Consider the following 10,925-nt stretch of genomic DNA (forward strand, 5'->3'; position numbering starts at 1 on the left):
AAATATGACTACTAGTATTTGCAGCAATTCAAAAATTAGCTTAGTCACCCAAATGGGACACGACAATAGCATATGATAGTGGTCTTATGTTGATAAATGTAAATAAATGTTTATCTATCAATCGTATTGTCCATTTCCTTCATTCATAAAAAAAACTTGGATTATGATGAAGGAAAAGAATCAACCCTTTTCATTAATTTTAATGAGCAAAATTGAAGGATAAGAAATCTTTTACGTCTTCTACCTGAATTGAAAGTGATTCAGTGCTATATGAATTGATGAAGACTCAGTACTTTGAAAATAAAGTAACAATGGCTTTTGCTCATTGGTGCATTGTAGCCAAAAGGCATGATAATGGATTTCTCTATTAACTATCTTTGGGTCATCGCGCATTTGACAACGAGTTTTTTTTTTAAGAATTGACAATGCCGATGCATTTAAATTGTTTTGAATAAACATGGACATAAAAGGCCTCGATTCTATTGGTAACTATCTGATGATTGACGTTTTCGTCACCAGAAAGAGGGCGTGGCTGCGATATAAAATCCTTTTCAAAAGAACAAAATCTTTTGTCCACATCTGCGAGAAATCCCACATTTTCGAGGGCACCGGGTAAGTTTTAATTATTTCATTTTTTTTAAATCGAAAATTGTTCTATTTTCACTTTTAGCGAGTATGCTTTTATGGTTTAATTTGCGTGTTCCTAAAATAACACACATATTATTTGCTCTACCCTTCATTAGAAAAATAAAAGTATTTTTTTTCCCGCGATGAAGTCTCAATTTGTTGTCCTCATAGATTTCTGTGTAACATTTAAAATATATATAACTTTTATAAGTGGTTTCTTGGCATAAAACAGTAAAGCCTAGGACAAATTCTTGAATCTGATATACAATCAAACCTTTGGATGAATGGATTATATACACTGAGAGTTTTTGCATCAATCCTTAGAGGATAAAAAAAATTAAAAAAAAATCTATATCTCGTTAACCTAAAAATATGATTCAACTAAAAATTAAGATTGATGTTTGTTTGTTTGTATGCTGTTCAACGTCCCTCTCGAGAATTTTTCACTCATATGGAAACGCCACTACTTGCCGATGGAGAGCAGCATATTTTGTCCTATACTCGACACTTAGGGCCATTGAGCAGGGATGAATCTTTTTCGTGCCAGCACCTACTGCGACACGGGTCCTCGATTTATACAGTGTCATCCAAAGGACCGTCTCCACGTCCCACAGTGGAATGCGAACCCGTGATGTAAGGATTAATTCTTACTTCTGACTCTACAGCAGACGCTCTAACCACTGAACCACGCGGGCGACTAAGATTGAGATTGAAGAAAGGTATAAAAATTGAAGATGAAGATTCTCTGTTTCAGTATCAAATTTAACTCATCATACACAACTGGCGCCGTCATACTGTATCGTTTCTCTAACAAAACTTAACGAGTACGGCTGTCTACATGATGAATCATCATGGCTTCAGTAAATCTTGGCATCCCTTCTCACATTTGTTGGCCCTTTAAAACTTTTTTGTTTCAAAATACAGGTCAAGTAACCAATATCTATCTCTGTTTATATATATCTCACGTTTTGCACTGTGCACTTTCGAAGATCCTTACCCAAAACTTTGAACAAGAATTTTTTCAACATGTTTTGTACTACATATAACATTATACATATATCACATGGCTCGAGGGTGACATACCAGAATATTTGCCCCAAGATGGCAGGAAAGCCATAGAGTGTAATGTCACACGATGCGGAAGTCAGGGTTATAGTGGGACTAAATTACATTTGTGACATAATAGGAAAACGTATTAAAAAAAATCGCCGGCGTGGTGACGCAGTGGTTAGAGCGTCCGTTCTAGAAGTAATTTAACGAGTTGATCCTAACGTGGCGGGTTCGAATCCCACTGTGGGACGTGGAGACCGGTCCTTCGGATGAGACCATATAAATCGAGGTCCCGTGTCGCAGTAGGTGCTGGCACGAAAAAGATCCCTTCTTGCTCAATGGCCCTGAGTACCGAGCATAGTACAAAAATTTGCAGCTCTCCACTGACAAGTGGTGGCGTCTCCATATGAGTGAAAAATTCTCGAGGGGGACGATAAACATCATACAATCAAACAATCAATCAATCAATCAATCAAAAATGTTATATTTTTAATATCATTTCAGACGACCAATATGCGGTTCTGTGTGCTACTTCTCCTTGCCGCGTCGGCACTGGGTAACCCTCCAAGAGTTATTAACCTTGGTACAAGGTTTGTCCCCGGCTACCAGAACCAGTATTCTGAGTTAGTGGCCAGAATACTCCGATCAAGGGGAATTCGAGTTTACTCAGTGTACGACATCGCTAACATCAGGCGGTCATCTCTCTCTCAAGGAGGGGTATTCTTTGGAGATTCCCCTATTGGATCTGGGCTAGACAGCACCTTTATTAGAAGTTCGGCGGTACCTGGTGGATCAAGTCTCACATACCAAGAGTTATACAGTGGTGCTGGCGGGTCAGTAGGACCTGCTGGACCCGTGGGATATATCCCAGATGGAGTTGGACCTGATTATCTTCCAGGTGATGTAGGGAGAACCTTTGTCCGAAGTTCTACTTCCAGTGTTCGACCAAGTATTGGTTATGACGAATTATACAGAGATGTTGACGTAGGTGGTCCATCCATTGCACCCATACCAGTAGATTCAGGATCCGATTTAGGACCTCTGGATGGACCCGGAGCAGGAGTAGGGCCAGTGGGACCAGGAGGGGATCTTGGACCAGATGGATCCGGTGGTTTTTCACTCCCTTCAGAACTAGTTGGTGGTGGTGGCCTTTCAGGAGGTTTGGACGGACCTGGATTTGGACCAGCAACCGCGGGTCTTTCAGATTTGGACGGACCTGGATTTGGGTCAGCAGGAGTCGGCCTTTCAGGAGATTTTGGCGCCGGGGCAGATGTTGTCACAAGAACTTCCACATCTACCAGAACCAATCTCATACCTTACTCTTCGTCATCCACTTCTACCTATAGGGATCTTCCAGGACCATATTCAGACATAGACGAATATAGACCTTACCTTGGTGGCGGTAGTTCGGTATACCGGGAGAGGTATTACGATAGTGGACCCAGATTTGGAAGTGGTGCCGCAGATGACTATTTCCTCGGAGGCGGACCTATCATAGGTGAATCTGGCTTTGGATCTTTGTCCGGCAGTTCAAGCTTCGATTACCTTCGTGGCTCCGGTGATTCAGGTTTAGATTACCTTCGTGGCTCCGGTGATTCAGGCTTAGATTACCTTCGTGGCTCCGGTGGTTCAGGCTTAGATTATATCGATTCAGGGGATTATATTCCCGGGGGCGGCTCCTCATCAGTTTATAGGGGATCCACAGGATTTCCCTCCTCTTACTACGTCCGGAGATCGTACAGCCTTCCCCAGACCTATTACGGACCACGGGTTACCTCGGTCAGACGAACGTACACCTCCCCCGGATATGGTATTGGATTCTCAACTTACGGGGACGGGGTTCGTGGAGGAGGCAGATTTCAACAATACTTCTAGACGGTCCGGTGTAAGGTAATTGGTTACCGTATATACCCGACTATACGTCGGGAATTTTTTTTTGTGGGGGGATGCATGTATAGGCGAGTATATACGGTAGATAATATTTATTATATGCACAATTTCGAAAATTAAACAAAATAATATTTTTGGACAAATATACCTGTATCTGATGTTCATGAAATATATTTATATATTTTAAAGAGATTTTATTCGTCATGTCTTTACTTTGTATATGTATGCATTTCCCAATGTAAAAAAATGAATTTCAATTCAACATTTATGTTTTTAATTTGCATAATTTTGAAATCAGAAATAGGATTCTAGATATATTGATTATTGTTGTTATTATAGGAAAAATTAACTTTCCTATTTGTTTTTTTTTTCAGGACAAAGTAAAAAAAAAAGATTTCATTTTACATTTGTATATAGACGCCCGAGGTTGAATAAATTATCATGCATCACTGACAAACACTTGTTTGTGTCTTCATTCATCAATCCGTATGTAACAACAGAACAGCAAATTAATGAATGATTCTCATTATATAAATACACAAATCCTCTATGTCACAAAAGTAAAGATTGTTATTTAACATAAAAATTGAACACGTAACAGATCGAGGAATAAACTACATGTACCTCTCTCATGTCTCGACTCAGAACATCGCTGAACGTGCAGTTGTCGTTTGATGTGCGAGATGCATATAAAAATGTGATTTGTGTGAAAAATGTGACAAATTTTGAATTTAAAAAAAAATGTAAATTTATAACTATTTTTAGATTATCATTGTTCGTTTTAATCAGTTGTCGCGGGTAAAAACAAACGCATGCTAGACAGCAGTTATTAGCAACAAGAAATTATGTGCACACCACCTCCCGAATTATAATATTATGAGGGGTATCGGTGTGAAATGGCGACTTGTATTCGTTCTGGAAATTTACATAACCTTTGTTTACATTTTATTGCATTTATCATGCGTGAATTATTGTACACTGCAGTGATCTATGCAACTGTCGTAACTGTCATTGGTATCTTTTTCTCCTAACGTACATATACACGGTTATTTTTTGTCTCTAACAACTGCTGTGTAGCACGTCTGTTTACATCGATGACAACTGTTTACACTGAACAGTGATAGGAAGCGGTTTTATATAAGGGTCCTCAGATATGGTGAGTGAACAATCAATCGAATATGGCGAAAACTCCTTCAATTACAAATTGTATTAAGGACCTTCTCTACACAAGTGCAAAATGTTTTTGGGCACTAAGAAAAATATATTGCATAAAGGAGTCAATATTGAGCTTATCTATTTAATTTTCACTGTATGGTGCGTGTCATTTACTTGTAATAATCTTACAAAACTATTATTTAGAATTAGAATCTAACAATAAATCTAAGGGCAGATCGCGTACTCTAATTGCAGAAAAATACAATAAAATCAGAACTCTTTAGTGTTCAGTGTATAGAGGATTCTTAACCGGTTAACCGATTAATCGGTCAGAACGATGGTAATTGGTTAGAAAATCCATAATTGGTTAGTCAAAAAAAATATATTAAAATTTGAATACGGTTTTCTAAAAAATCATTTTTATATAGGAAACTTTTGTATAAAAGTTGATAATGTATAGGTTTTAACAAATCTTTAAAATTAAGCTTATTTGGAAGTGATTATTCCAGATCGAGATACGAAAAAAAAATACGGTATATAACTGTAAAAGTTTCTTATGGCGTTTTAGTCTTTTGAATAGAGCTACTTGAAAAAAAAAATATTATAAACTTTGTATTATGATACAATAATCTGTGAATCGGTCAGAACGTCTCGCAGCTCATCAATTATCAATTCTGAAATGGATTGCCTAATAAAACAAGAGGTCCATGGGCCTGATAGGTCACCTGAGCATCAACTTTCCAACAATTGAGTTTGATTTATGTTTTAAACTAGAGCCAGTAGAGGCCATGAAATTCTCAATTTTGAAAGAGGCACCATTGCTTATCATAATTATACACTCAGCATGTTTATTTTGGTTACTTAATACCCAGAGGTAGATCAGAGTAACAAAGAGAAAATGCATTTCCACTTTTAGTGAATTTCAGGGCCCCTGGGTCAGGGCTTCTTGTGTTAGGGCGGGTCCACAGTTGAGCTCCCTATACCACAGGAACCACTGACCCTGGGGCCACATCTTTCAAAATTTTGGACATTTTTAAAAATTTTATTTCATCTTGCTGTTGATTAACATCAAAGTGCAGATTTCAAAGCATTCAATTATTTCAGACTATGCTACCCCCCCCCCCCCCAAAGTACCACTATCTTTCTCAGGGGCCAGGAAATAAACCATTTTTGGAAGAAGCATGTTTTTTTGTCATAAATATATACTAAGCTCATTGGCATTATACCCAACAACAAAGGAAATTATTTTCAAAGAATTCATGCATTTTCACTATATAAACATTAAAGCCCCGTCCTAACACAAAAAGCCCTAACCCAGGGACCCTGCAATTCAAAAATCTCAAAGAGGCATCCTTCCTCCTTATAATGATAATAATAATAATAATAACTAGAAACGATCTCGTTGCGAGCAACGAGAGGTCTTCCGTCCTATCCGAAAAATAACCCTAAAATCGAGCTGAAAATCTATTTAACATTTTTTTGGACACATTGGTAGTTTAAACGGGTCACTAGCGTGAAAATCCAATACGCTTATCGATTACGCTATTTGAACAACTTCTCTAAATTCATTTGTATGTACATGTAATTCTGCAACAGTTAATCTGTCTTGTAATTATGAAAGGAGGGTCACTATTCATAATTTCGCGCCAAGCGCCACGAGTAAATCTTAGCGCCTTTCCCTTGGAAGGTGAGATAGCTTCAACCAAACCAAATAACAAAAGAGCGTTCTTATCGCCTAAATTTCGAGGAGTGGAAAGTATATTTAATACATACATGTAACATATCGTATATAGGCAAATAACACTAAAGCAGTGAAACAGCTATGAATGGTTAATTTTTAAAAAAAATTCCTGTTAATCACGAAAGTGGACTTTTCCGATTACCTACACTTTCATGATAAAGGTTGTGTGTTTTACCGGAAAAATGCCTCGATCGCCCTACCAGGGTCAAGAATTAAGATTTCATTATGTTCAATAACTTGCATTGAGGAAAAAAAATTGTTTATATAAAAAGTCAATTAAACGGTCTTTTCAAAATAGTTGTCTTATAAAAAAAATTTCCTTATTGTAACAGTTGTCTTTTCTATTAATTTAATATGACACAAGTGTGCATGGGAAAACAATGGTCACGTTTTATACTTACTATATATATATTGTTTCTTGAAAAACTATAACTTATAACAACGATTTAAGCTATATGTTTCCGTGATGCAAAATAAAAGATAGTAGGTATTGTACTTCATTTGCACATTAATTCTTTTCTATTTCTACTTTGAGAAACAACTAAAACCAATTAAAGAAGACGTGTAAGGAGGCCTTAGATTATAAATGTAGTTTGACACAGAATTGCAACGTACCTACGTCGTGAAAATCCAAGTATTCCTTTCATTTCATTGCTCCTTATGTTACTTTCGTTCATGCAAACGCTCGGCTGCCTCTGTAAACCCCTATTGCGAAATGTCGGAGTTGACAGAGACCGCCGCCATTTTGGTCCCGGTTCAAATTTTTGATTGTTAATATCTTGAGTTTGGATTTATCAATTCAAAAACAAATTATATATTCAGCCTAATTTAAAAGGTTTCTATTAACCATACCAATATAATTCAAAAATATTGAAAAACAAAAAAGTTAGAAAATTCGACTTTTTAAATTCGCCTGCCGTAACGACAGGAAGTAGAGACGACATACAAAAGTTCATATCCTGGAAAGTACTTATAACGATCTATAATCCCTGAAAGTTTCATAGTGATATCTTTTACCGTTCTTGAGATTAACCGTGGACAAAATGTCATTTTAAATCAGAAAAATTGTCCGTAACTTAGCACCAGAAAGAAATTTCCTAAAAATCTCTCGGATAAAATAACTTCAGATAACAACACATTGTTCCTGCAAATTTCATGAAAATCCATCCAGCAGTCTTTGAGAAATCGCGTGCACAAAATTAGATGTATGGAAAAATAATAATAAGAAACAGTAGAATCACTATAAGGTCTTCCGTGAAGACGGAAGACCTTAATAATAATGCTTTATTTAGAGAAGGTTACCCGATTAGTACAAGGTACTATTCTTCCCCGGGGCCTTCTGATTTCAAACAACATATTACATAAAATGATACAATCAAAGATAAAACATGTAGAGTTCGTTAATGCATGAATAATTAAATGTAATGTACAGCTAAATGAGATATAGATTCAAAATAAAGAAGTCAATATTAATTGTTCAGGAGACATTGTCTTAAACAATAGTAATAATCAAACATCTTGTACAAAGGACATATTCAAACATTTATTTACAGACGTTGGCTAATTATAATTTTTTCTACATTTCGTCTAAAAATAGGTAAGGTTGGTGATAATTTTACATGTAATGGTAGGTTATTCCATAAATTTACACCTGAATATTGAATAGAATTTGTAAATAAAATTGTTCGATGTCTTGGTAAACGAAGATTATAGTTTAATTCTGAACGTAAGGAATAGGAATCATGGCCATGAAAAACAAAAAGGTCCTGGAGATATTCAGGGCTCATACCATAAAAAGTTTTGTACAATAAAATACACTTATGTAGTGTGACTAATTCAAACACATTTAGCCATCCCAGTTTTTCAAACAATGGTTTTGATGGTTCGTCGGGTGATGAATCAAGAATAATTCTAGCAGCCCGTTTCTGAAGTTTATGAATTCGTTCAATGCTAGTTTTAGATGCATTGCCCCAAATTGTAAGACAATAGTTTATTGAAGGCAAAATGTATGCATTATAATAAAGTTTTCTGGTATTTAATGGAAGAAATTTCTTGATTTTACGGAGTGTAAATAACTTGTATGTTAAGGATTTACAAACTGAATCTACATGATAAGTATAATGAAGATTTTGATCTTTATGGACACCTAAGAGTTTTTCAACATTAACATTTTCAAGCAGTAATACTTCTCTTCTTGGGAATAGGAAATTGCAACACAACACCCTCCCTATCAAAGAAAATGGCATAAAGAATCTTCTTTGTGCTCTGACATCGTTTGGCTATCACTGGACGCTTTCCATGTTTTGTCATCCAGACTTTATTATTAAACTTTCTCTGCGGCTGAAAATAATAAACCCACGTTTCATCTCCTGTTACTAAGTCTGAAAATAGTCGATTTTTCCTCTTTTTGAATAGTTTGATTATTTTCTTCGCACATGAAACACGACTAGCTTTCTGTTCCTCATTCAGTAAATGAGGTATCCATCTTGCAAAGATCTTCCTATAACCGAGATCTATTGTAAGAATTTTGTGAACTGCTCCCATTGATATCCCTACTATTCGAGCTAAGTCCTTAACAGTGTATCTGCCCTCTTTCTCGACTAGATCTTTGATTATCAGCAAGTATTTTGCATTACTAACCGTTTTTGGTCTTCCGGATCGTACATCATCTTTAACAGTTTCTCTCCCATCTTTGAATTTTTTCAGCCACCTAGAAACGGTTCTGTATGACGGCTGTTGGTGTCTATAAATATTGTGTACCTCTTCGAATGTTTCCTTTACTGATTTTTTAAGTTTAGCACAGGCTTTTATGTAGCTTGTCATTTCTGCTGTTGTATTTACCTTCTTTCCCATGATGAAACTATAGAGTATCACGTGTAGGGTATTTTCAAAACTCGATAAATCTTCAAAAACTGAAGCAATTCTTTTTCTGCAAGGACGGTGTGGTAGATAATGAATTCAATGAACCATAACAAGTGTGTTTGAAGTGATCTACGTTCATTTTTTTATGGAGGACTTGGGGGGACAAAACTTTTTGAATGACCCTCGTACATGTAGGGCTATCATATTTCACATGTACATTACATTTTCCAATAAACTATGATTTTTGACACATAACCTTGAAATATGACCTACTTTTCAAAACATTAACTTTAAGTTGGTCCGATTCTACCATTGGTGATGATATTGTAACGTGTAAGGGAACGGATTAGAGCCAAACCGGCCTCCCTACAACACTCAGGGATCGGGTCTGATAAGAATCAGACCTTAGGGATAGAACTATGACTAATGTGCGCTGCCAAATATACAAATATGCACAACGTATATACAGACTAAATATATTCAACGTATTTACAAAACATGCTAAGAAATCATACTAAGCTAACGAAACAGCAGACGAAAACCAAACCAGTGCTCTACCGCACACACAGACACAATAGAACAAGACACAGGGTCCCACACTTTACAAACACGGTAAAGCGACAGTCATACACTTAGTTAGTATGACCCAGATTCCAGCACTCTCAACAGGCCACGAATCCATAAAATTAATAAACAGGACAAATCCAACAACTCTATTGTCTAATAATAATTAGATACTAGGAAATATAGAGTTTTAATTCCCCCCAATCTTCCTAACTCAAGTACCGATGTACATACAATCAACCTAACTACGTCTGCATAAACCAAAATACGTCTGCATAAACCTAAATACGTCTGCCTATCTAAACAGCCTTCTTTGTTCTGCTCAAACCGCGTGCTCGGCACTCCCCACATCTACTTAGACCCCAGATGTTACATACCCCCTTGGGATCAAGTAGATAACCCGTCCACGCGTATTTCGTTGGACATCAGATAGCAAGTACTATTTTATTCACTGCCATCGCAATATTAAATACACAACTATGTTACATTGTTAATGCGCAGATTAGATTATCCAACTGATGCTAAGAATTCACTAAAATTGGAGAGTTAGAAAACTGAAGTCGAATAAATCAGGTACAGGTTAATTAACAAAAGAAGTTCAACATAAATTTAGACTTTTTGTGGCCGAATCTCCGAATACATCCGCGACAATATGAATAATTACTTGTAATTTAAAATTTATTCTAACTCAGGAAGCTTCCTCGTATACTTTTTGTTCGGTTCTAGAAAAGAAAATTTTTGTAGATTTTTCATATACATATCGATGTAAAATTTGAATTTCATAGTGTGACCCTATCCTTCCCTGGGGTGGGTGGGGGTGGGGGGTGGGGGCATGATTTGACAATTTAGAATCTACACTACCTCAGGAAGTTTCAACATAAGATTCAGCATTTCTAGTCCAATGGTTCTTGGTAACAAGTTTTTAAATAAGGAACCATAGCAATATCATTCATCAAAATCAAAAACCAATGATTACAATAATGTACTCTACTTTTGTGCTAAGTTATATTGAAGTTATATTGAAGTCAGGAAAAAA

The 10,925-nt window shown here is 36.3% G+C and overlaps 1 protein-coding gene across 2 annotated transcripts; it reads left to right on the forward strand.

Annotated features, from left to right (window-relative positions):
- Positions 1-513: 513 nt before the first annotated feature.
- On the forward strand, positions 514-4,024 carry LOC134232139 (PE-PGRS family protein PE_PGRS4-like). 2 transcript variants are annotated; one of them, XM_062714096.1, is made up of 4 exons: positions 514-612; positions 2,182-3,244; positions 3,311-3,567; positions 3,942-4,024. In XM_062714096.1, the coding sequence occupies exons 2-3, from the start codon at positions 2,191-2,193 to the stop codon at positions 3,550-3,552; spliced, it is 1,296 nt and encodes a 431-aa protein (XP_062570080.1). In that variant the 5' UTR covers positions 514-612; positions 2,182-2,190; the 3' UTR covers positions 3,553-3,567; positions 3,942-4,024. The 2 variants fall into 2 exon arrangements, with proteins under 2 accessions (XP_062570080.1, XP_062570073.1); XM_062714089.1 differs by having other exon boundaries at positions 2,182-3,567.
- Positions 4,025-10,925: the final 6,901 nt, after the last annotated feature.

Source organism: Saccostrea cucullata, unplaced genomic scaffold, assembly GCF_032062105.1.
Source record: "Saccostrea cucullata isolate Sc308-1 unplaced genomic scaffold, CSIRO_AGI_Scuc_v1 ctg5197, whole genome shotgun sequence".
Classification (NCBI taxonomy): Eukaryota; Metazoa; Mollusca; class Bivalvia; order Ostreida; family Ostreidae; genus Saccostrea; species Saccostrea cuccullata.